General features: G+C 40.0%; 1 protein-coding gene across 6 annotated transcripts in view; it reads right to left on the minus strand.

Moving 5' to 3' along the window:
* Nucleotides 1-1,819: 1,819 nt before the first annotated feature.
* DISP1 (dispatched RND transporter family member 1) overlaps nucleotides 1,820-26,975 on the minus strand; it is a 206,517-nt gene continuing 181,361 nt past the window's right edge. For 5 of the 6 annotated variants that reach the window (XM_057727291.1, XM_057727292.1, XM_057727293.1 and 2 more), the window contains 6 exons: nucleotides 22,950-22,979; nucleotides 16,124-16,247; nucleotides 15,164-15,291; nucleotides 14,705-14,802; nucleotides 12,566-12,663; nucleotides 1,820-5,445 (listed from right to left, as the gene is read on the minus strand). In XM_057727291.1, the coding sequence (XP_057583274.1) occupies nucleotides 1,834-5,445; nucleotides 12,566-12,663; nucleotides 14,705-14,802; nucleotides 15,164-15,291; nucleotides 16,124-16,247; nucleotides 22,950-22,979 (4,090 nt within the window). In that variant the 3' untranslated portion in view covers nucleotides 1,820-1,833. Of the gene's footprint in view, nucleotides 5,446-12,565; nucleotides 12,664-14,704; nucleotides 14,803-15,163; nucleotides 15,292-16,123; nucleotides 16,248-20,637; nucleotides 20,724-22,949; nucleotides 22,980-26,975 lie in introns of those variants that run through there. The other variant, XM_057727296.1, reaches the window with a different exon arrangement.

A 26,975-nucleotide genomic window follows, 5' to 3' on the forward strand; every position in this document is an offset into this window, starting at 1 on the left:
AGTTTCCTCGAAGCTGCATGAGAGGCAGCTGTTAAGGCTTTAGCCAAAAGGTTTTTCCATCTCTGAGTAAAATACCAGAAGTACCATCCTGTCTCCCTAGGGCTGGTCCTCCGTCCTGTGCTGTATTGAAGTCTGTTTTGGGTATCGCACTTGGGGAGGGAATTTGACAACCTTACTTATCCAGAGACCATAATTGCTCAATCAGTGTTTGAATTGCTTAAAACCTGGTCATGAGAAGAACAGTTGAGTGAACTTGGGATGTTAGTGGGAGGACACGATTACTGTTTTCAAACCTCTTTAGGACACGATTACTGTTTCAAACCTCTTTCTGCCATCTGGCAGAAATCTGAGAGATGTGTGTTTTCACTTTAGAGAACAGAATGAGGACTAAGCAGTGTGGAAAAACTACAGGACAACAGTGTTGGGTTCACCCAAAGTAGTCAGGTAGTAAGTTTCTTGTCACTGAAGTATTCAAGCAAAAGCTGGAAAGCTACTTAACAGAAATGTGGTTTGGTGGAGGTGGGCTGGAGTCGAAGACCCTTCCAAGTCTTGACAGCTTTTTGTAAGGTCCTGAGTAATACGTAGACCTAAGCTGGAAAACCATTCTTAGAAAATAATATAACTTTTGGAAAGAATATTTAGAAATATCCCCTCCAGTTTTCTTCAGAGGACCAAACTGGAGACAGAACCGAGAAGGAAGCAGAAGGCAGTGGAACTCTCCCTCTCTGGGGCAGGAATGCACACAGTCAGATGACACCCTGTAAGGAGGCTATGTCATCTGAAGAAGTACCCAGATAGCGTGCTCCAACAGCTCCAAGACTGGAGCTTGATCTAACGCAAGATATACGAGTGTCATTTAAGATGCTGCCTGCAGGCTTGGCATTTACAGGTGTTAGCTGCACAAGAAAATCATGCATGCACATCCTGAGACACTTGAACCCAGGAGAAAGCAGCCATCTGAACACGTCCCCTGAGGGGCAGAGATGGAAACAAACCTGCACAGAACAAGTTCTTCTACTCTGACTGCTTCAAGCGGCTGGGGCTTATCTGACTTGGGGCTGTCTTGGTCACGATGCAACAAATCTTAAGAAGTGTAGCATTGTTTTAGGTGATCACTTCTTTGCATCTGTGCTCTTCCTTCTGTGGCACTAACATCACCGTCACCTGACACACATGATGCCCATGACTCCTGGGTGAATAGATGTAACCGTGGAACAACTGTGCACTTTGGCTACCGTGAACAGAAGACACCAAATTGGATATAAATGGGTCATTGGCTTCATGTAAAGTCTACCCGTGCAGACAGATGGAATCACTATTTAAATGCTTGGTGATTCATTTCTGAATGAAGCCTCACCCACAGTAGAAATTTTAATGTTGTTTAGTTCCTGGAGCCCAACTGAAGTAGCTCTCTTAAAATCAGTATTTGTTTTGAGCCATCAAAAGTCTTAATTACTGACAACCAAAGGCACCTGAATAAGAGAATCAGGTAAATACAACTGCCAGGGAGAAATGAAAGTTCTAGACAATTCAAACTTTAAATCTCTGACTCCCTGCTATGAGAGGGGAGAGAGAGAGAAAGAGAGACAATAACTTTTCAAGCTGGGTTTAAATGTAAAAAGACAACTGTACTTTTTGAAAATATCAAATCCAAAATGGCCAACACTCATGAGATGAGCTGGTTGATTGTTCATATGCAATCTAAAAATATTTCATGGTTTTTGACAAAGTGAAACATGCTTGTTCCTGTATTTTTGGACTCCCTTTCTAAACTTCTGGATTTTACTTCCATTTCAAAGGAACAACTGAGGCACTGGTTTAATACTATATTTATTAAAGTGTTTTTATTAACAAACTTTCGCCAGAAAGTTCCGAGTGTGTTAATACAGCAGGCACGTTGGCTTCAATGTTTGGTATTTGACAGTCCACAGAATTGCACTTAACTCTCACCATTCTGCCACAACTTGGTGGATTATTTGGGCAGGATCTATAATCAGCCTCCCCCATTAAATGGTTAAATATACATTTGGGTTCATTCTGATTTAAGTGTTCTGAGTTCACAGTGACGTCAGACTGCGACAAGCTCGGCTCCCCCTGTCTTTCTGCCTTGTCGGTCTGACTCCCTGAACCGGAGTCCTTGTTTGCAGCCCCTCCACTGCCCTCCACGTTCCCGATGTCTCTGTTTTTACGGAGTCCCCTTTGGTGCATCTCAGGATCACAGCAAGCTTTGTGTAAAGCTCCAGCGCTTCTGCAGACCAAGGATGATGGCTCTGCCGTCTTTGGAAGATGCTCTTCTAGGCTCTGAAGACTGTGTCCGCTGGTCTTACCAATTTTCTCTTGGGCCTGAATGTGCTGCACCGAGTGGAGGAAAAAACTCCTGGGCAGAGAATTCTGCATTCCAGGCGGTTTCACTCTGCCCTGTAGGCAGGGACAGTGGTGGATGTGTGGGATCGGATGTATGAAGCCCTCGGGGGCTGGGTGTGCAGCCTTCAGAGGGGCCAGGCCATTCTGGACGTGCACAAAGCTGCTGGCAGTTGGAGTGCACTGGTGGCACAAGCAGTCACCCATCTGCTGGCAAGAGGGTGGCCCGTATTTCAAGTGTTTGTAGGCGTTTGGGCAGCTACATCTCTGATTCAGAGAGAAGAAGTGACACAGGGTGTGCGGTTCAAGAGACGGCTGCAACAAGGCAGAGCTAGTTTCATTTTTGGTGCTTTTGTGGAGTTCGCTGTTGTAAGCTGCATGTACCGGCATCCCTAAATTCTTTGCCTGGCTGTTGAAAAATTCAGAGCAGATGTGGGTCTCTTCATAAGTGGTCTTCTCAGAGGCCGTGCAGCTGTGGGCTGCCAGAGGTTCTAATTCGTAAAACTCGTGCTCCATTTCAGCTTTTTGGCTCCTGGGATCTAAATGATAAGCATTCACGGTATGTGTCTTGCTTTGTCCCTTGTCACCGGGACTTGTGGACAAGGCATGGGAGAAGGCACTGCACTGGAGCTTTTTAGGTAAAGGAATCTGACCACAGGTACCCTGCGGCCCAAGGCACCGGCACATGCATTGGAAAAAGAAGGTGGCGAAAGCCCAGCTGACACACATGATGAGCATCATGAAGGTGCCCAGCTGGGTGTATGCCAGAACCGTGGACGGCATCATCATGGCCCCCGCCACGAAGGTGGTCAGCGCGGCCATGGCGATGGCAGAGCCCATGCGACTCAGAGAGAAGATCACCTTCCCTTCTCGGTCGGCATCCGGGGCCAAGCGGTAAGCCACCCCATAGTGGACGGCGAAGTCTACAGACAGGCCGACCGCAACTGAAATGGTGACGGACTCCAAAACGTTTAGCTCCCAGCCTAGCAGGACGAGAGAGCCAACAGTGACAAATATAGTTCCGGCGATCGACATGATGGCGTAAAGGCTGATGATGATGTTCCAAGTGGTCAGAAGCATCACGCTGAAGGCCACGGCCACCGAGAGCCCCATGGCGATGAGGGTGCCGTCAGAGAGGCTGTCCTGGAGGTCGTAGAACTCCAGATTGCTGACAAACCAGCCGTGGCTGAGGCCCTCGGGTGCGGAACTCAGCTCGTTGGAAATCCATGAGTCCACCTCTTTATAAAACTGATGCATCTTTTCATAAGCCAGTGTGAAGAGGTAGGTGCTCTGGAACTCCAGCACGACTGCCCTGATGGTATCATTGATGTCAAACCTCGGCCCTGGGGTTTTGCTGTCCAAATGGTAGCCTGTGCTCCTCTCCAGCTCCATGATGGCTCTCTTGATGCACAGTTCGAAAATCTCCTGCTTATAGGGGAAGCTCCAGTGGCTGCAGCATGGGTACAGGGCAGGCTCATCGCAGTCCTGGTTTTCCATCCACTGCTTGAAGGTCTCAATGAAGCAGCTGGTGAAGTCCTGTTCGTCGGTCTGGTGAAAGAATGTCTGATTTCTCAGTTTTTGACAGAAGTGCAAAATCCAGACCTGGGAAGCAGGGCTGGCGATGTTAAAGCCGCCGTCTAAGGTCAGCCTCCCTTTGCTCTTAGGGTTTAGGGGGTTGCCGTTGTCTTCGGGGGACACCCCCCAGATCACCGTGATGGGCATGTGCAGCTCCTCTCCGTGGTGGACGCGCTCGAACATGAAAAGCTTTTTGTACTCGGCGTCGTAACGTTCGAAAGGGTGGGACGACCTGAACACCTGGAACTCGGACAGCTCCAAGGAGGGCAGCTTCATCTTTGGGTTTATGCAGACGATGTAGGCCCCGCCCACAGTTAAGGCCAGGAACCAGACCAGCCACAGGTAGCGAAACTTAATGACGACGCACGGCAACACCTTTTCGAAAAAAATTCGAGACGCTTCCGAAATGGCAAAAAGGACTTTGTGGCACTTCTGGCAGGCCACCGTCCAGCAGCTTTTGTTATCGTATATTTGCTGCTGGGGCTTCTTGAAGCAGCTGAAGATGTTGAGAAGATACCGCTCGTGCAGGACAACCACCGCCGGAAGCCACGTGACCATCAACACGTAATTCACCAGGATAGCCGTCCCCGCGTACACCCCGAAGCATCTGATGGCCGTGATATTGCTCACGTAGTTGGCGTAAAAGGCAGCCGCCGTGGTAAAACTGGTGACGAACATGGAGAGGGCGGCGTGCTGCAGCGTGATGCTCACTGTCTCCGAGGTTTCCGCGTGGGGCTTGTCAAATTTGGTGTAGTTCCAGACGTCGCAGAGGACAAACGCATCATCCGCGCCGATGCCCACCAGAATAATGAGTGCGGTGAGGTTCATAAAAGGGAAGAACTCAAAGTTAAAGACCACGCGGTAGAGGAAATAGGACACAATCAGGGAGCTGATGATGGCGAACATGGTCATCAGAGTGATGAACATGGACTTGGTGTAGACACACATGACTAAAAGGACGATCACGATGGCGATGGCAGGATACACGGTATCCATCAGAAGATAATCCTGAAACAGGCTGTGTTTGATCCCAAACTCAATCCCGGTGATGGTGGTGACGCCGTCGGAAGCGTTCCAGTTTTCGAAGTTGTCTAGGTAGATGTTCATCATGCTCTCCCCTTTCTCTGTGGGCGAGAAGAGCATGCTGTACTTTAACGCGGGCGTGTAGTCGGCTGTCCTTGGGGCCATAAAGTCTTTGTCCACCAAGTAGTGGAGGATCTGGTACACGGCGTTGTACTTGGTACATTTCCGCGGCACGTTGGTGCACTTGAGCTGGTCCTTCCTCCGGGCTGCCATGTCCCAGCAGTCTGGCTCCAGGGTGCCGTTCTGGTAGTGCTTGGCGCAGGTCCGAAGTAGCTTCAAGGTATGAGAGACATCGCGCTCCACGATTTTCTGGCAGGATGATCTGTTGTTGAGAATTGCGATGTAGTTCCCCAGCGTCCAGCTGGGGCAGCAGGAAGCAGCCGTGGTCCTCTGGCAGAGATCGCCAAACTGGGGATGAGATCTGATCTGCAGAGACAGAGACACGCGGAAGGACTGACGTTTAAAACCAGTTCAGGGAAAGGTCTGAATGCGGGTGGCCTTGAGGGACAGCAAAGTTACAGAAGTTATAGGATCATCCTCTGAGTTAAGTATCAGTTTGAATACAAGGTGAGATTTCCCCCCAGATCTGCTCTTTTCTGTTGCAGAAGGCTCATTAAGTTACTTCATTTTGAACAACAAACACCTATTTGGGGATGACATATAAGTGTGAAACAATTTCAATCAATGTCACCTTGGTTTCAAAGAGGAGGTAAAATTAACACCTCTTTAGTAAACAAGCCTTTTCAAAGTCACTTTAAAAGGCAATAAAATGGATAGGCTGTGAAGCTTATGTATGTATACCTAGGGGATTAATTAAGACAACAATTGTCCAATTGATATATAAAAAGACTTTGTGGCTTTGCCTAAAATTGCTGGTAATCAGGATGAAATTTTTGGTGACAAAGGTACTATATATATTTCACTTAGTTGGAGGCAAAGATGATATTCTCTAGAAAACTGTCGGTGAATCAAAAAGTGATTCTGGTAATATCAGAAGCAATGATGCCATAGACGCATGAAAAACTAGGAATAAAATTGTTTCCTGATATATGAGTAGAAAGGGGAAATGTTTCTAAATTAAAATTATATCTATGATTTTAAATTAACATATACAAGTAGTAAAATACTTAAGTAGGAATTTAATTATTTCTTCTACATTCTTCAAAGTTTATTCAAGTTGGCAAACTCTCGTTTTGGGGGAACTTTCTGTTTTGGTAAACCGGAGTCTGCTGCATATTAGTAAATATAACAATTCTGGATTTAATGTGGATAACATTTCATTTAGGACACTATACCTGGAGAAGGCTTTCCTTCTTATGACTATTCTTGTTATGGAAAATTGAAATTTGTCCCAGTGTCAAAGCTGCCATTGCTAAGATTAGAGTGAAGCCTGCACGATTCCATCCTCTTAAAAACTATAAATTACATGAACGGCCCCTCTATCCTGAGGGAGAGTAAGAAATATCTCCCTGCTCTTGAGCCTATCCAGAGACTTCTCTGGAAGCGCCAGGGCTAAAGGCGACTCACTCTTATCACTTTCCCTCATCTCTGTTTACCAAAGGTTGTTACAGGGAAGAAACTCCAAAGTTCAAGAAGGGTGTGAATGTTCTTTTTTTCTAATGAGATTAAAAACACCCTTTCCCTCTTATTAAAGTAGGCTTTATCAATCATGCATTGAAATATTTTCTCAAAGGAAAGATGTTGGCAGAAATCATCTCTTTGGAACTTAGACTTATCCAAGAACCAAGTTGCTTGTAACTCACTAAGCCCTGGCTATTGAAGACAGTTTACTGAGACTTTATCCTGCAGGAGCAAGGTGTAGATGAAAGGAGACTGGCCACATATTGGGAACTGCTGAGGTTGGGTGACCTGCATATAGGGATTTCTTCTACTATTTTACTTTTGCATCTGTTCGAAAATTACCATAATAAAAAGATGGTTTTTTTTTTTTTTTCTTAAGATACTCTATTGGGGGTAAAGAAAAATGAGTCAAAGGGTTATTATACAAGTGTACTAAAATAACGTTGATTTTAACAAAGGCTTACTTTTTAAGCTCATTTTTAAAGAGCAGTAATTACTTGACATTTCATAAAATAGGATAATTAATATTAAATTGTTTCTAGGTAAAAACATTCACATATACTAACTCAGGGGAAACTGAACCACCTAATAAATAACAGGAAACCCTGGAATAGCATCTCTCAGATAACCAGTTTTACCCTACAAAGAAATGATAGGCAAGTCCCTGGGGTCAGCCTGGTGAATTGAAAGAAAGGTAATGCAACCCCAACGTCTGACAGTTTTCAGATGGAAGAAAATGAACTGTATCCATTACGTAACCCACCATCAGCTGGAAGGAACATATTGGTACTTGCTCAAATAACCAAAAGCCAAAGATAAAGGAAATAGGGCTGCCAGCTAAAACTGGAAAAGAAAGCACAGACTTCTGTCCTTGAATAACCTTTTCAAAGAATTGCAGGGGTTTTTTATGTGTGTATCTGACTAAAGATTAAAAAGTTGGACATGACAAACACAGACCAAATATTACTTTGATGGCTGCTGTCAAAAATAAATGCTAATGAGCCTCTGGAGGGCCAATCCTCAAATTCAAAGCTGATGTACAGCCTTTGGAAAACGTTTTTTGAGGACTCTTTTACAGAGTAAGAAATAAGGACAGATAAAAGACATTTATCCTGAGTTGGATGCCAGTGCCTTGAATCTAAAGGAATGGAATTCAAGGACTGTCTGGGTTTTCAGGGAGTATGTCTTCATCTATCCATCCATTCATCTATCCATCCATCCAAAAGGAAAAATACTTATTGAGCACCTATCAAGACAAATAAGGCAAAGTGGCCCTGCCCTCAAGTTGCTCACAGTGAGGCAGGGAAATCAGATAAGAAAACAAACCATTACATTTCAACATGAGAGGCAGCATAGTATGTGTAAGGATCTATGTGAACTTGTGGACAGAGTGCCAAAGCCTGTAAGTGTGATGGGGTAGCGGCACAACTTAGTCATCTGGGACTGAGATAGCTTAACACAGAGTCATATATCATATCGTGAGGCTTACAGACCTTGGGAAGCAGGTGTATCTTTATGCAGAAGGCAGCTGTATCTTTGCCATATTGTTGGGAAAGGGATTGACAGGAATGATTTTGAAAGCTTTGAAGTTTATAAAAATAAGGATGGAGTTAATGAGAACAATTTCTTGCAACCTTTATGAGGAATGCTCTTTTCATTCTAGGTATTCATGAACGGATTTTTAGGGATCATTTTGCTTATGTGGTGATAAGACGTCTTTGTACACTTTCCCCAGTTAGATACCAGGGATGGAGTTGGCCTCAAATAGGAGTAAAGGAAGAGGAGGGAAAAAGAAGAGACCAGCAGAGTTTTAAATGATACCTTAACTTTCAAAACTAATGGCCAAGTTGGACATATGTTACAAGTTTGAGAAAAGAATAAAGGGAAGAAATTTAAGCCCTTAATACCAGGTTCAGTCAACTACTGGACCCTCCTTCCCCACGTGACCAAGTTTCTCCTGTATTAAAAGTTGAAGGGAGCCTAGAGAGGAAAGAAAAAGCAAGGGCTCCACAGCTCTCTTTAAAACAAGCAGCAGGAAACACATCTCTGGGGTCCTCTAAGCTTTGCGGGGAGCATTCCAGCTGTCCACAGAGCTACCCGAGTAAAAAGGGTTTTAGGCACCACATTTCACACCGCGTCTACAAGCTGATTCCTCTGAGCTCCAACTTCTACAACGTGCAAAGACTAAGCAACAGAGTAAAGGGTTTCCAGCAGAGCCGAGATCAGAGACACACACTTCTTTGTTACTAATGACTCTGGGCCAGCGCGTCCCGCAGGAATGTCAAAGCGCAGAAAAAAGTAATGAAGAAGATCAGGGAGTCAACTGAGGCTCCCTTTGAAAGAGTCTAAGAAAACAAGCATTTCTGTGAGGAGGTAGACGCAGCATCAGAAACAGAAGCTCTTCACTCTGGAAACCAGTGACAGTCTGAAATAGGAGTGTAAGTGATTCATTTAAACGGGATCTGGTGTTTGAACTCAACGTGCTATCAACACAGGCAGGCAACAATTGAAACACCTGGTCTTGTGGCGACATTACACTGATTACCAGACACTTTCTGGAGTCAACCCACCAACAAATTGAGCTCTTCTGCTCTGTATCATTTGGTATGTGTCCCATTCAACTTGATCATTGTTAATAACAAAGTGCTTACTTACAATAGCTAGAATTTGAGGGGGGAAGAGGGGAAGGACTGCCAAGTAGCCTCAGGACACAGTTTGCTCAAATCAACAAATAAAAATCTTCAAAGGCTCCTGCGCGGGGAGACTCAAAAAGGTACAGTAGGGGCTTCCTAGGTGGCACAGTGGTTAAGAATCTGCCTGACAATGCAGGGGACACGGGTTCGATCCCTGCTTCAGGAAGATCCCACATGCCCCAGAGCAACTAAGCCCGTGCACCACAACTATTGAGCCTGCGCTTTAGATCCCATGAGCTACAACTACTGAAGCCCACGCGCCTAGATCCCGTGCTCCGCAATAGGAGAAGCCACAGCAATGAGGAGCCGGCGCACCACAACGAAGAGTAGCGCCCACTCACCGCAACTAAAAGAAAGCCCGTGCACAGCAAAAAAAGACGCAACACAGCCAATAAAATAATAAATAAATAAATAGATTTATATATTAAAAAAAAAGTACAGTAATAATCTGAAACCTGAACTGTTAACCAGTAAGTTATTATTTAAGATGTCACTGAATATATTATCTCTATGAGAAACATATGTTATTCTGGGTTCATTAGCTGAGTTTGAGGCTAGAATACAAGGGCATTTGCAATTGGCAAACAAAAGTATTTAATTTAAAAAGTTAAAAACAAACAAAAGAACTCAGACAAGCAGAGTACATCTATTCTTTTCAATAGTCTACATTTTGCAACTATATCAAGCCAAACCATTAGAAACTACCTATTTAGCTTTCACTGCTTTATCCCTTTTAGAAATGCTTCTGTGATAATGTTTTCCTGCTACCGACCTATGTGAGATATGGTTAACAAACCAACTAAGAATCAATACTGTACCTTTCGTAAACCTGCTGTTAAGAACTTTCTTCACAACATCACACTTTTTTTATGAAGCCTATGGGAACAATCCTTTCCTGCCTTAGTAGGAAGAAAAAATGGGTTTCTTCTAAAAAACAAACTTGTTACTCTATTTAAGTGACTTTTGTCTCTGATCATGAATTCCTTTTTGGAACTTCTGGCCGCCAGGAAGGTGAGAGACAAGTCTGAAGCTCACCACCACTCAGATACACAGAACTGTGGGGTATGCATTATTGTACGTTCAATCTCAACCTCAGCTTTATCATATTCTTCCCATTATTGTCCCTTCATGTAATTCATTCAACTTATCTTATCCTTTCTGTATACCTGTTTGTAAGCTACCTATTGATGCTGATTTTTAGCATCTGAAATATATATAAAATAATACACTGTGTTCACCTATGAAAGCTATAGTGGCACAGTACTGCTTACTGGCTTTCGAGTCTTTGAGTCCATTAAGAGTCTAACACGTACTCACAGAATAAATTGCTAGCTTTTTTTTTTTGAAGTACTTATTCTAGGCCATGATGATTCTTTGAGGGCCACCTGAGTGGGAAATGGCATATACAGAAAACAAGGCAAAACACAAATGGCAGAGGGAGTGACATTCTGCTTCATGGAAGCATGAAGAACGGTGGGTAAAGGCACGCACTCTGGAAACAGACTTGGCTGGGTCCACATCCTGCATCTGCCACTTACCACTCGTGTGAACTTTCCTCATCTATAAAATAGGCAAAACAATAGTGTTTCATTCCTGACACTGTCATGAGGATTAAATGAAATAATTCATTAAAGTGTCTTCCTGACAAATAACAACACTCAGTAAACATCAGCTATTAATCACTTGAGTGAATTCAATCACTTTAGTGTCTTCAAGGGAGGGAAGGTCTCAAGATGAACTGTAAGAGCAGAATAACAAAGTCTAAGAGGTAATAGACGTTAATGAACTCTTCTCATCCAAGGTGTGATTATAAAGTAACCAGACCGGCTTAACTTCTCTAAGCTTAACTGCTCATCCATTAAAAGGTGCTATTCCAAGGTCACAGGCCCATTGTGAGGGATGTAAAGTACCCAGCATAAAGCTTTGCACATAGCAAGTGCTCTACATGTACGCTACTTCAGAGTTAACTTTCTATGTGAGAAGGGCTGTAACCCACAACAAGAAGTATGTTCATAGCTTCGAAATAATCCACCGACAGATATAGAACAGAAGAAAATATGACTAATAAAAATTGACCACTGATGAAGAACCTTTGGGCTGTTTGTAGACGGTTTGTGACTTTGGTCTACTTGGAGTTGCACACAGACAAGATGGCACCCACAGAAAATCCTGGTATCCTAATCAATGCAAAAGTTATTTTCAAAATATATAAATGGTCTTGCAGAATAAAGAATAAAGTCAGGAGATCTGGGACGAGCCAACTAGGTGACGTGGATAAGTCACTCAGTCCTCAGATGGTACTTCTAGCAGCACAATGAGAGTGCTGGTCTGTGGTTACCTCAAAGAGCCCTTTCTATCTCTTATTCCATTAAGAAACCCTATTGATAGAACAAATAATTACACTGGATTGTCAGGCTAGCTCTTAGCAGGGCATGTGACTAGATTTTCAACTGACCAGTGGTTTTACGTTTTAGAATTATTCTAAGAATACAAGTTCCTCTTTTGCCTGGTTACGGTGCTTGGACAAGGCCATTAGTGACATCAGACAGCAGTTTCTACTTGGAGGGACTACCTCTGAATACATGAAACTGACAGCTCTTCCAAGCCTGGTAGGTGACTGTACATTTTCTGGTGCTGACAAATTTGGCTCCAGAGGAAAAGCGCCTGTTTTCTTGCGTCCTTCTGTCTTGTAAAGCAGCAAGGTGTTTAGAGTTCAGAACAGCCTGGATTGGGTTACTTTGGCCATTTCCATAGATACTGTATTTATGCCCTTTGATGTCCCCTTTCCTAGCCTATGCCCTAAATTTTCCTTTGAGGTCATCAGCCCAAATGACCCATTGATTGCCAGAAAGGTGAGCATTTCGTTGAATAATTAAGATGCTGACAACTGCCTCAGGAGGGAAATGGAGTGAACAATGAAACTAGATTAGGAGGAGAAAATACCACAAAAGAAGAAAAAAAAAAAGGCTTAACTGTTATCCTGAAAGGAAATAAGCTGTGAAATAATACAAAAGACTAACATGGACAAAGAACGTGAGTGGGAAAGAAAAAGAGTTCTTTATTAAGGAAGATGGTATGTTTTAAAGGTGGGGAAACAGACACTTTGATCCTGGAATCCGAAAGAATGCAAAGCCACTCTGCTGCTGTTTACTCCTCAGTAGGTAAGCCACTTACGTGCTTTCACCTGATCAGGCACCAGGGTCAGCAGTAGAAGGAGTTGCAAAGGTATAACCTTATTTGTGCTAAACATATTTCAGTTTTACTTTACATACCCTTGAATTATCTACATTGCACATTGATTTAATTGCAGGTAAATTCCACAATGTCTCCCCTCCAGCTGAAGTAAACACCACTCTGGAATATCGGTCACCTGGTGATAGGAGAAGAAAAAAAAAAAAAAAGAAAAGAAAAAGGGTTATAAATTATTCATTTATTTCAGAAGACAGCATTCAGAAATAATTCAAACTGGGAAACTACATGGGCAATTCATTAGCAGTAGGGAATCCTGTCTTTCATTAAATTCCAGGAGAAAAAATGTAAAAAACTTTTTAAAAGTAAAGCTATAATATTGCTTTAGCTCAAAGCCTTTGTCTACTTGCTATATCTTAAAAATCGTGGCAGTTATGTAACAAATCTAGTTCTGATCAGACTGTAATCAGGAGTAACGATCCATAAGAACTTTCAGCAGAGAATCAATTGAACGCCTCCCTCTTAATTGCACAACACAGCATGCCAGTGGTATATAAAATCAAAGAATGGTACACCAGGGACTATCAAGAATGGATTATAAGGATGTTCTCTTTGGCAGCTTACTAGAGAGCAAAGATGGCAGGTGATAAGTTTAAAAGCACTGAAAACAGTCAGCTAAGCACAGAATGCTGGCCAGGATCACAGACAAACTCCTCATTCTGGTTGAGTGTTCAGAGTTCTAGAAAAAATACTTTTAAAATCATACTAAGACAAAATATATTTTTGAATACAGGAGGTTGTGTGATATGGTCTTTAGAGTGAGAACTGGGTGTAACCAGGTTCTGTCATTTACTAGCTGGGTGATCTTAGGCAACTAATAATTTCTCTGAGCCTTGGTTTGGTTCCTCATCTGTAAAATTAAGACAGCAACACTTTCTCAAATAGGAATGAGAATTAACAAAAGAGGTGAGAACTGAAAAACAGATGCTCAATAAGCACTGTTTCTGTTTCCTCAGCCATTAAAAAAATTAATGTGAACCAACTGAAACAGAGTAGGTTAGTTTTATATGATCTAAAATGCCTAATGGTGCTAACAAAGAAAATTAATTTGCAAATTTATGAATAAAGCTTTATTACATGAAAAACTTCATGATCACAAAGTTTTCTTTAGTAAACTCTTATCTTCTAGACAAATAAAGACCCTGAGGTTTGACAAGATCTAGAAACATCAAAGACCCAATCAGGTCCCCTAGTGATCTAAGAAGACAGGAAAAAACATGTTAGAAGGATTTTCAATAACAACAACAACAAGAAGCTGAAACCAAAAGAGCTTCAATGTCAATATTCACTTAATCAGAAATTGGAGTTATCACAATTCCTCATTCGTAACCATGCGGGCTAATCAATGGCTTACAAACTTAAACGTTTCCTTGAGGCTGTGAACTCCTCCTTTCCTGGCAGCTGCAGAGAGACCAGGCTGACTCTAGGCTACAGCAAATTTTGTTTAAATGCATTTGCTGCTAACATTTAGAGATCTGGTGATTCCACATTGAAATCTGGATTCCTGGCCTCTGGGAATTTCTTAAATATTTGGGCCCTCATTTTTTCAAGGCCACATGCTGCTGCTTTCACCCCAGTCACCATCATTTCCTGCTGTCTTAACCCAGCTCACTTTTCTCATTCATATATGAGCTAGGACCCTGAGGCATTCAAGCTTTGGAGCTCTGAACTTTATTTTGTTTCTCTCTCTACCTGTAATGCCTAATGACAAGGTAGGCACAAGAAGGCTATTAATATAGGTTTTTTTGAATTAATCAAAAATTTAGAAATAAGAATTTTAGAACCAAAAATTTATTTCTAAATTTTTGATAATACAGTAGATTATTTCAGGGTTCAATCCAAAAAATGTGCAAGGAATTTTTTTAAATGCCTTGAGATTTGGGGCAAGGTCAAGAATTTTCTTAGATTTATATCTTTCTTAAAACCAAATACAACTCAATCATCTCTTTCTTATTAATTTTAAATTATAGGTAAATAAATTCAGATTAGTGGTTGACTGACCTAGAGAAGTAAAATTACAAGTTAATTAAGCTAAACTCTCTTTGAGCACGACAGAAACAGTGAAGCTGTGTGACCAGCCACATACTCCTGACAGTCCAGGTTATCAATCACGTTCAATCCCAGGAAACTCTGAGAGGTTTGTCATCCACGATGCCACTCACTTGGAACGTCGCAGAAAAAGCTGTCCTTGTGGAAGTTCCAGTCGACGTCTCTTTTCTCTCTTTCATAATGATCGTCTGACCATCTATCATCCCGATGGCTGAAACGGAACACAAGTTGATCTTCAATCAAGTCCTCACTATTTCAAGGCTGAGAAACCTACTGGTAACAACACAGCCTCAAGGTCATGACCTATTTAGCGCTTGATATTATTAAGTTGAAGGATGAACATAAGCAACCAACATTTATCTTCTCACTTCTGAAAAAGGAAAAAAAATAGAAAACAAAAACCCCAAACCCTCACTAATATACAACAGAATCTTAAAAGACAGTGACAATTTCAACAAATTCAGTGGCAGAGACTTTGAGCCACACATTTTAGATGTAATCTTTTTGCTCAGGCAATGTTTAAAAGTGGAATTCATTAGCAGTGTTTTGTCTAAAAGTTAATAAATGATTACCTTTTGGCTTGTTCATCTGCATATTTAAAGGGGTAATTTGCTAATGTTGCTTTGTATCCTGTATTTTTCACCATGTTATTCCATGTGACCAGTCTCTGGCCTATTGCAGTCCCTCTTGGTTCAAAACCCTAAGGCAAAATATTACAAATTCCCATTAGTGTACTTCATTCCAGGCCACATATAGTTGTAACAGCTTGGGAAGGCAATGTCAGGGTGATGTATAGCTTTCAACAGAAAATATACACGTTCCTCACAGATACTCCAGAGGTGAACTGCATTTAAACAAGATGACTTGACATAACAATGATCACCTAGTGACTGTGCAAAATAGTTTGATTCTTTGGTATGTTACATGTCTCAGGAAAAAGGAAAAAAAAAACTTATCTGAAGTTTCTCTTCCAAGTTCATACCTGGCATTTAGTAAATACTTATTTTTATGTTATAAAAAAATCACAGTCAAATTAAATTATGTTATGTATGTACCAGTGTTTTACAAAGAGTTTATCATTATCCTGATTCATACTTTCCTCACTATTCCACTCTCGAGGGACATTTACTTAAAAACAGACCCTGCTATCTCTGAGCAATACTGAAATTCCTTTAACTTCTTCAGGAAAAAGGTGACATTCAGTCTTCAAGGGTTTATGAAGATGTTTTTACAGTCTGCAGATTCTCCAGCTTACTGCTTTTTAGTTTAAATATGGAGACCAAGAAGCAAATTTCTAGATTTTTGATGGTGAGCAAGTTCCTTGGCCTCTTTTAAGAACCTGAGAATACAGACATGTCTTTACTTTTCAGAAAGAGCGTTGTATACTTACTGATGGCTTGAGGAGGTTTTAAAAGAAATGGGATACGATATAAATAACAAAATGCAACATGTCTTAAAATACTTAATCTTTTCAGACGATTGCGGGCTAAAGAGAATAGATAAACAAATTCTACTGGTTCAATTCTCCTTACCAGCAATGGATCAGAGAAATCAGGAAGCTCTGGCACTAATACTCCAACCAAGGCACAGACCACGATGAACACTGTGCACATGCCCAAGACGACCACAGGCCAGTCTGCTATCAGGGCTGCATAACTACAAAAGCAGAGAGAGATCACAGAGAAAGCCTCTTAGAAGTAAAGTTTTTTTGCTATCTAAGAGAGCAATTTGTTAAATCTTCCTATTTCAGACCTACTACAGGTATTTATCAAGAAAAGATCTAATGAGATTATAAGTATTTATCCAAAATTGTAGTAGAAAAGTAGAATTTTTTTATGATGAAGTAGCAGTGGTCATATGCTATAGGCTATTGCCCTCTCATTTTTATGATAAAGTAGCAGTGGTCATATGCTACAGGCTATCGAGAGTCAGAATAATGTTCATTTCTGACAAATAATATTTCATTGCTCTATCTGTGCCTGGGAAAAAGAAGATCTTAACTCTATACTTTCTAATTGGAAAGAAATATATTTTAACAGAGGCTCCATCCTCCTTGCAGTGTCTTCCAGAACTTTTGTTTCTCTAGTTATTCCTTTCTCCTTACTTTTACTCCATCACTTCTTGAAAAAGAACTCAGTCCATAAACAGGTTCATGTAGTATAAATCTTAAGAATAACCAAACCAAACCAAAACCTCCCCATATGTGTATTAACCTTCCTTCTAGCTAAAACTATAATGAATTTATGCACTAGACTGTGAGCTCCACTGAGGGCAGAGACTTTTGATTGAGTGATTGATTGATTGGTTGACAGTGCAGTATCAGTTGCCTTAACAGTGCCTTTTAAAAGGTGCTTGGGAGGGGGCTTCCTAGGTGGCGCAGTGGTTAAGAATCCGCCTGCCAATGCAGAGGTCATGGGTTCGATCCCAGCTCCAGGAAGATCCCACATGCTGCGGAGCAACTAAGCCCGTGTGCCAAAAAAAAAAAAAAAAAAAAAAAAAAAAAAAAAAAAAAAAGGTGCTTGGGAGGGACTTCCCTGGTGGTGCAGTGGTTGAGAATCCGCCTGCCAGTGCGGGGGACAGAGTTCAATCCCTGATCTGGGAAGATCCCATATGCCGCGGAGCAACTAAGCCCGTGCGCCACAGTTACTGAGCCTGTGCTCTAGAGCCTACAAGCCACAACTACTGAGCCCACGTGCCACAACTACTGAAGCCCATGTGCTTAGCGCCCGTGCTCCACAACAAGAGAAGCCACTGCAATGAGAAGCCTGTGCACCGCAACAAAGAGTAGGCCTCGCTGGCCACAACTAGAGAAAGCCTGCACTCAGCAACGAAAACCCAATGCAGCCAAATAAATAAATATAAATAAAATAAAAAAAAATAAAAGGTGTTTGGGGGACTTCCCTGGTGGTCCAGTGGTTAAGAATCCCTGCTTCCAGCGCAGGGGGCACAGGTTTGATCCCTGGTTGGGGAACTAAGATCCCACATGCCACATGGCATGCTGTGTGGTATGGCCAAAAAAAAAGAATAAATAAAAGGTGCTTGGTAACTACTGATTAGATGAACAAACACCTACCCTCCCTTCACTCTCCAATCACCACCACCTGGCTTTAGTTTCTTACTACACCTGAGAAACTCCTCCCTGTTACCAAATCCTACCATTAAGCTATTTCTTCCAACACCCTTCCCACACCCTCATTCACCACCTTCTTCTGAAAGATCTGTTTCTGGGCCCTTCCATAAGATCCTGGGCCATGCCTTCCTAACCTGACGCTTCCAGATCTCGCTAAGAACCGAGTGCTCCATAGAGGATGACTAAACTGAACTTTCTAAAAGTCAAAATGTGTTCTCCCAATGTCAGATTTCTTGGATTTTTATTAGAGAAAAAAGAAATATTTAACTTGTGGACAATTACTCTCAAATTCTCAACAGTGTTAGCTTGTTGGGCTGCTGTGATGGCTATTTCTGGCTCATTTGAAATAGGCTTCTTGCTCATATATTTTGAGTTTTTCTTTAAAGTCATGCTAGCAGTGTAAGAAAGCTAGTGGCTTTAACCATCATTCTAAAAAAAGCTATTATATGTCTCTAAGAATAAACGGTTGATTTTTATATTCTGATCTCTCAACTTATAGATCTGGCTTTGTGGAGATATTCACATTAAATTTTAATAAGGAAGTTAAAATATAACATAATTATGCTTTAAAGGAGCACTTGCACAGACATTTTTCATTATTGTTCTTTTAAAAGCAACCTTAGGAAAATAAAGAATAATAGCCTGCACCTACTAGGAGTTCCAGTTGCTCTCATGCTTTACATAGATTATCATCTCATGTAATTCTCACAACAACTTTATGAGATGAAAGTGAGGCACAGGCAGGTTAAATAACTTGTTCAAAGTCACAAGCTGGCCCAGCTCATAAAACAAGTACGTCTTGGGGATGTAATGTACAGCACGGTGACTATACTTAATAATACTATACTGTACATTTGAAAATTGCTAAGGGAGTAGATCTTAAAAGTTCTCATTACAAGAAAGAAAAAAAATTTTGTAACTATGTGTGTTGATGAATGTTAACTAGACTTGTGGTGATTATTTTGCAATACATATGAATATCAGATTATTATGTTATACACCTGAAACTAATAGAATGTTACATGTCAGTAATATCTCAGGGAAAAAAAAGTCACAAAGCTAGGAACCCAGGTAGTCTGGTTCTTGAGTCTGGCCTCTTAACCACTATGATATCATCTCTTGCTTCAAACACAAGAGAAACAAAAGACATCAGGAATAAGTCAACAAAAAGATGCCTCCCCAAATTGTCATTTAAAAATTAAATTCTGAAGCCACACTAATAGTTAATTTCTCTATGCAAAATCACCTAGACCCAAAGGACTTCAAGTTTGAACATTATTCACTAGACTGTAAATTCTGCATTTAAAAACTCATTAAGGAAAATTTATGCTAGATAAGATGGAATAACTTTTTAAGAATAACTCTGAACATAAGGAAAACACATAAATCACAATATGCTGATTGTAGTTGTTCAAATGTAAACACCAAGTGGTCATGAGCATTCGTATTTCTAGAACACACCCAAAGCTTATATTCTCTATACTTTATTTCCTCCTCCACCAAATGCAAACTAAGATGAAAGTAACTGGTTTGAAGCAATAAAGTCTTTTGTCAATAGCACATTTGAGACTTTCTGTTCATTGCTTCAGACTTAAAAAGAGTCCTTTACATTTTAGACCTTTAAAATATCAGCCCTATGAAATGAAAATGGCCCCAGGCTTACACAATTACTCATTATACTTTATGTTAAACAGATCAATTTTCTTTCAAATGAACCAGAAGTTATGCATTTTTACCTACAAACATGTTATCAATAGAGGGCAGTGGGCCCCACATTGCTTAGTTTTCATACTGTGGTTTAATTTACTCATATAATGACTTTTTGTTTGTATTCTTGAAAAATCTGCACACATGCATAGCGACCTTAAAAACCTTGTTCAATAATTGCTTTTTCTTGCCTTTGAAAACATTTGGTTTTGATTTTACAGCACTGCTCTATACTATATCCGTGCATTGACTACATATGGAAACTTTATGGCATTAGTGATTTCAGCACATTTCTTCCAAACACGTTTAACCTTACTATATTACAGGTCTACTTCCTCACACAGCAGATGTTTCACATGCTAGCCTTTCCTAGAGACAACTGTTGGCACTTAAGAAATGGAATCACCATCCTGAGGACATAAAGCACCATGGGGGAAAGCCCCAACTATTTTGAGTAAAGGTCACTCAGGCAAGGGTTTCTCCTAAATACCACAAAATTGCTGAGGCTATTTCTGCTTCCTGCTGTCTATTCTAAGATGTCATGTAACTATGGGCACCACATGGGAAACAAAAGTTTCATGTATAATACGAAACCCAGACAATGGTTGTAATATTAAGACAAAAATCTAATAAAGCAGGAAAACTGGAGAAGAAAAGGAAATTAAAAATGACCTATAAATCTTACCTCTATATTTTTTTGCTAATTCCCCTTATGTGTGTCTGGGTTTAAGGTACATATTCTAAGTTTAAATTCGAATAAAGTACCTGCACATTCTCTTCTTTGAAAAGTCAACTACATGTGCATTGGAAGAATTTTCCAAAGGATCACTCCTTTTACTATAATATGTTCCTCTGCCTACCATGCAGTACTTGTCTTTCATCTGCCTGATCTAATTTTGTAAATCTTTAGACCACACAACATAATTGTAAATGTAGTCCACTTCTGAAACTCCTGGGTGACAGCAGGCAGTCATTTTCCAGTGACTGACCAGGTGACAGTTTTCCTTGAGGCCCTACTGCTGCACGAGCTGCTTAGGTTAGGCCTGCAGTCGCTACCCATTGCGCTGCTGTATAAAAGTGCATCCATGGTACTTCTCAATAGGTTAAGTCTCAAATAGCACAGAGATGAAGGACTCAGAAGGAGCAGGGTGAATGGATTGTGTTTATGGGTGAACCGTGGATCTGAGTGAGTGGCAGGCTGCTTGGTACCCTGGTCCAGGCCGTTCCTGCCATGATGGATTTTCATGAGGATCCAATGGGAAGTCCCTCAAATATACTCATAGATGCTCAGCCACCTTATTATTGGGTTTATTCTGGAAAAAGATCAGAAATAACTGTTAAAACAAACAAATGAAGTGTCTTAACAGGGCTCACTTATGCCCTAGTGACATTATATGGGGGCCTGTTTTAAATGGGCCATTTGTATTACAATAAGACCCCCCACATAAATTTTCCTCTCTTAGCTTACAAAGATTTTTTTCTTTTGCCCTTTGCAGCCTTTCTGGAAACACTCTCCTCTTTCACCCCTTCCTTTCTGAGCAGAGAGCTCGGCTTCAGAGAGTATGAGTACCTTGGACCTGAGGCCTCCTTTTCCTGACCAACCACCCAATCCTTAACCCCCAATAGCCTGGCTTTTGCTCTCATGACTCTTCTGCAACTGCCAAAGTCAACTAACTGTCTTGGATTTCATCTCCTTTGACCTGAGCAATATTTAACATGTTAGCTACTGCTTGCTTCCTAAAAAATCTCTTCTTCTGCAGTATCTTCCTTTCCATTTCCCTTAATATCTCTTTCTTATTCCTCTTGTCTTTTAAGCATTTCTAAGTGTTATTAATCATAACTTTTCTAGTGACATCAACTATCAATATAGTGGGAGGAATGATCGAAGCTTTTGGAATTTCTAGAAGAAAACAGTACAGAACCCTTTCTTTCTTGTGAAGTAATATACTCATTCAATAATTAGCATTACATAGTAAGGAGGCAGGCATTCTGGGAATAAAATAATAGCAGACGTGATTATTATCATCAAGGAATTTAGAGACTAACTCAGAAATCAGACAGGTACACAAATACCTACAAAGCCAGGTCAACACAGGTGTGTTTTTAGAGAGATACAGATAAAATGTTTTGTGAATTCAATGAAGGAAGAGATTACTTCCAGTGAGGGGGGAAAGGGGAATCATAAAATGCTCATTTTAGGAAGAAGTTGTACTTATGTGTGTACATATTGAAAAGAAGAAATTCAGACTTTTAAAAATACCAATCTATTAACAGAGACAAAGATATATGAATCGTAAAATATAAAACTTCTGGTCACTTAACAAGACCCTATTATTGCTAGAAAAATGGAAATTCATTTTCTCCATATGCCATATTTACTTGTAAAACCTCTTTTCTTCATCTTTTTCCCATATTTTTTTGCAAAATTAGGTAAATAAAATGTAGTATATACATACAATGGAATATCATTCAGTCTTAAAAAGGAAGAACACGCTACGACACATGCTAGGACATGGATGGAACTTGAGGACATAACGCTAAGTGAAATCAGCCAGTCACAAAAGGACAAATACTGTACTCTTCCATTCATATGAGGTATTAGAGTAATGGAATGCATAGAGACAGGGTAGAATGGTGGTTGCCAGGAGCTGGGGGGAGGAAGATATCAGTAGGTACTAGTTAATGGGTATAGAGGTTCAGTTTTACAAATTGAAAGAAGTTCCGGAGATGAATGGTGGTGATGGTTGTATAATAATGTGAATGTACTTAATACCTCAGATTTGTACACTTTAAAATGGTTAAAATGGTAAATTTTATGCTAGGTCTATTTTATTACAATTTAAAAAATAATATTTTTAAATGTAAAAGGAATTTACTAATTAAAATTTATGCAGTAACTTTACTTCAAAGAAAGGATAACTCTCCTGAGGTAGGCTTCAGAGTTATTAGCATCTGAGTTTCTTTAGCAAATGAATTTCAAAAATCACTAACAATTTCTCAAATAATATCATATCTGGAACCACAATGTACAAGGAGATGTGATGAGACAATGCTTTTTCTGAAACTCTTGTCCATTTAAAATTTTGCTTTTCTACTAAGAAACTAAAAATTTCCACATGAAAGAAATACCTCCAACTTAACACGACAGCAAAATTTTTAGAAACACAGACAACGCAGCTGAAATAAACTGCCATGAATTCAAGTCATGGCAGGTGGCAGAACAGTTTCTCTCTTATCAGTAAGTAGGACACTGAGAAGCCAATCCAATACAGGAAAGAATTCAGAACAATTATACAAATATAAATGATTAAACCCAAATAGCATTTAAAGGCTAAACGTCTACCTTGGGATTAAAACCACTTCTGGAGATACAGGATTCCTTAAGCAGCCAACTCAGAGGAAATTTAGTTTTCCTTCACAAAATTACGAACGAGGAAGGCGAAAACAGCAGCAAAATGTAAAGAAAATACTAAAAGGGGAAAGCATATACTTATTTAATAAAATAATCCAGACTACTTTACCTTTTCGGTAACTTGAAAGGTCTGGATGATCTGGAAAAAAAGCAAAGGAGAAACAATCAGAAACAAGGCATCGTAATATAAACAAATGCGTTATATATATATTTAACATTTTACTTGTATCTCTCTTTGTGAAAGAATCCTGGGAGGATTAAAAAAGATTCTATTTGAGAGATTTTGGATTTAGCAACAAATGTTGACCATCTTGTACACCAGTAGGTGGCATCTTCCCAGACTCTTATCACACCCTCCTAAGGGAATCAGTCTTACCTTGTAACGTTCCCCAAACCTACAGCTACAGACTCCCTCATCTCTCTCACAACAGGAAGCCACATACCTATCTCCAATCCAAGCTGCTTTTTACTTATCAAGGATCCCCAACATCTTTTTTTTTTTTTTTTTTAAAAGCAGGACATCAACAACTCCTTCAACTAGAAATATTATATTCCTTCTCCAGCTACAATTCCCTACTCATGTTTCACCATTGTGGAATACAGCGGTTCTCACAGTGTGGGATGAAGACCCCGGGAGTTCCTGAGATCCTTGACAGAGTTTGTGAGGACCTCCCTTCTCCAACTCCCATACCAGTTTAAGGCTGTGTGTTCTCCATAAATTTCAACAGAACATCAGACGGCAGTAGATTCACTGCAGAAGCAGGTATAAGAATCCTGCCGTCTTCTATTAAGCCACACATCAAAGAGACTTGCAAAAATGTGAAACAATGCTAATCATCTCACTGAACTTTTTTTGGTTTGTTTTGGAAACGATAGTATTTTTCATGAAAAATATTATTTATGTTAACATGTGAGGGCTTATTGTCATTATCTTAAGTTAAATTAAAAATTTTAAATTTCTGTTTCAATTCCAACATGGTACATATCAGATATAACCCACATAAACAAAATACCTTTGAATCCTTAATAATTTTTGAAATTGTAAAGGGGTCATGAGATCAAAAACTCTGATCACCATTACACAAATACTGAGAGAGTACTTAAATATTTGCTGAATAAATGAATAAATTTCCTATCTGTGTACTCTCTCCTAACCTGAAATCTCCCACCAGGCTGTCCCACACTCTGAGGAAATAAAACAAAATGAAAACTCTATCTTCTGGTCTTTCTACTTCAAGCTATTACTCTTCTAGTAGTGAGAGCCCTATTTTAGAATTTCTTTGAGATCTAAAGTTTCCTTTCATATTTTCCATCTCCATTACGTCTCACTAATATACATGTATTCATTCTTAAAAAAAATATTTAACTCCTGTGATAGCCATGAATGACACCAACAGGGTTCCAAACTTCATGGAACTTACATTCTAGAATGCCTGTTGCCTTAATCTGTTTACATGAAAGATGCATATGTTCTAAATTTCATGCTTTATGTACATGTCCTCATTAATGAGTGAAGCCCCTTAAAAATACTACACTCAAGGAGCTGGAACAACCCCAGGGACTGCAGGTACTGGTAACAATGTTAGAGAAGACACATTCCAATTTCATCCCAGTCCTGTTTTTAGAGATGGGCCTCAGTTTGCCTTTGGTCATTCAGGGTCTTAGGAGCAGAGCTGTAGAGAGAACTCATGTTTCTTGATTCCTAATTTGCTGTTCTTAGTCCTGTGTGTGTCGGTCTGTAATACCACAGGGGAGAAAATGACATAGGGATAATCATAAAGTATTCATCTCTCATACAGGAAAAGAAGTATTATTTCTTTTGGGAGATGTGGAATTGAAAGTCAGAGTTTCCAGTAAGAAGAGCATAAGAGAACTTGTTGCTTTACGAACAATTATGAGACTGAATATTAATAACATTACTAAAGAAATCCCCCCAAATTGCATTCTTCTTATATATGTACAATAAAGAGAATTCATTTTTAAAAGCTAAAAACTGACATTAAAAGCATACGCAGGGACCAAATCTAATTTGTGTTCACATCTCCATAACCTAGTAGAATGTATGGTCCTTTGTGTGGATGTCAGATCAGAGTTTGCTGGATTAATGAATGAGCATCTTTTATTACTTTTCTCAGGTTCAACAGCTTTGAAGTCAGTAGTCAATGGATAGCAAGAAAATAAGGACATAAATATCAACATAGGTAAACTTAGTTTTATTTTCTATTTATCTCTCTGTTATACACACAAACATGTGCACGCGCGTGTACACACACACACACACACACACTCTTTGTAATTTCAGCCCATTCCTATCTGCCAATCCTAAGCTCCTTTACCACCTTACTACATTTTCGAAGTTTTCACTTGCGCCTCTAAATCCTATAATAGAGGCCCTCTTACTCTTCCGTGCTGCAGGAATCATTAATTTGATGGCTAATCAGAAAGGTTAGGGAATTCCCTGGTGGCTCGGTGGTTAAGAATCCACCTGCCAATGCAGAGGACATGGGTTCGATCTCTGGTCCAGGAAGATCCCACATGTCGAGGAGCAACTAAGCCTGTGTGCCACAACTACTGAGCCTGTGCTCTAGAGCCTTCAAGCCGCAACCATTGAGCCCTCGAGCTGCAACTACTGAAGCCTGCACACCTAGAGTCTGTGCTCCACAATAAGAGAAGCCACTGCAATGAGAAGCCTGCGCACTGCAATGAAGAGTAGCCCCCACTTGCCGCAACTAGAGAAAGCCTGGATGCAGCAACAAAGACCCAACATAGCCAATAAAATAAATAAATAAATAAATAAATAAAAATAAAATAAATAAATAAATTTGTTAAAAAAAAGTACCATATACACTCCTTAAATATCTAACTGTAACTTAAATTTAAATGTATACTCAGCAGCCACTCTTTTCTTACTTATCACACTGCGTTGTCTATGATTTCCAGTTTTGGAGGATTGAAGATACTTGTGAGTATCCTGAGTACACACAGTTACAATATATAATCTAAGTTTTGGTGATTTTCCCTCAAATCTTTTACAGTTGTTTCTCTCATGCCTAATTCAACATCAGTTTTGTGGATGTAGTAGAGCCAGGCCATCTGAGCACAGAGGGAAGGACCAGGCCCACAACCCCAGGAGCTGGTGAAGGACTTGCAAACATGTTCTACACAAATGGGGCTTTCAATAAAAATGTCTGCTACTGAAGAACTCATGAAGAACACTCATTTTGGGAAGTAAATCTACCAAGGGAAAAACCCCATAATCTTCTCAAATATAACTGTATACTGATTTTTAAAATATACGTTTTATTGAGATATAATTCACATACCATATAATTAATCCATTTAAAGTGTACAAGTTAGTGCGTTTTAGTACTTCCACAGAGTTGTGTGTCTATCACCACAACCACACACTACTTTTTTTTTTTAACCAAAAAAAAAACCCAATTTATTTTCATTCTTCTTAATTCACCTGTTAATATGAAAACTCAGTAGGCATTTAGATGCTAATATTGATTTTAGTTTTCTATACAATGCCCATTTTAAAACTTTATATTTTAGATTTATTACATGATATATTTACTTGCTTTCAGTAATTTCTAAAATTCTGTAATTATCTAATGTCTGCTCAAGTGGAAGAATGACTTTTCATTGGAACAGGTTAAATGTTATATCATTTTTAAAATGTTATATCATTATAAAAAAGAACCACATGATGGAGAATCGATTTTTTTTTAAATGAAATCAAGTTTCAAGGTATCTCATGTTACGTAGGTAGAAAGTAAAGAGGCTGGGGATCTACCCCAGGTAGGCCCTCCCGATTCCCAAAGACACTATGCCATGTTGCCTTCTCCACAGAGGTTTCCTGACATAAAGCACATCACATGAAAAGTCTGCATTTTTTGCGTGAAATTTATTAAATGTCATTCTGGGAGTACCCCCTTCCCACATAGCACTCATCATCAAAACGCCATAATAGTTTAGTAATGGGATTGAGTGCTCTCTACTGATTATCTTTTCAAATGAACCACACACTGCTTTTTAAAGAGCATGCTATCTGAACATCAATGACGAAGCTAGTAATGAGCTTTGCAAGAAAATTTGTTTTTTACAGAGAGGCAGAGTAAGACACTGACCAAAG

This window comes from Hippopotamus amphibius, chromosome 3 (assembly GCF_030028045.1).
Source record: "Hippopotamus amphibius kiboko isolate mHipAmp2 chromosome 3, mHipAmp2.hap2, whole genome shotgun sequence".
Taxonomy (NCBI): Eukaryota; Metazoa; Chordata; class Mammalia; order Artiodactyla; family Hippopotamidae; genus Hippopotamus; species Hippopotamus amphibius.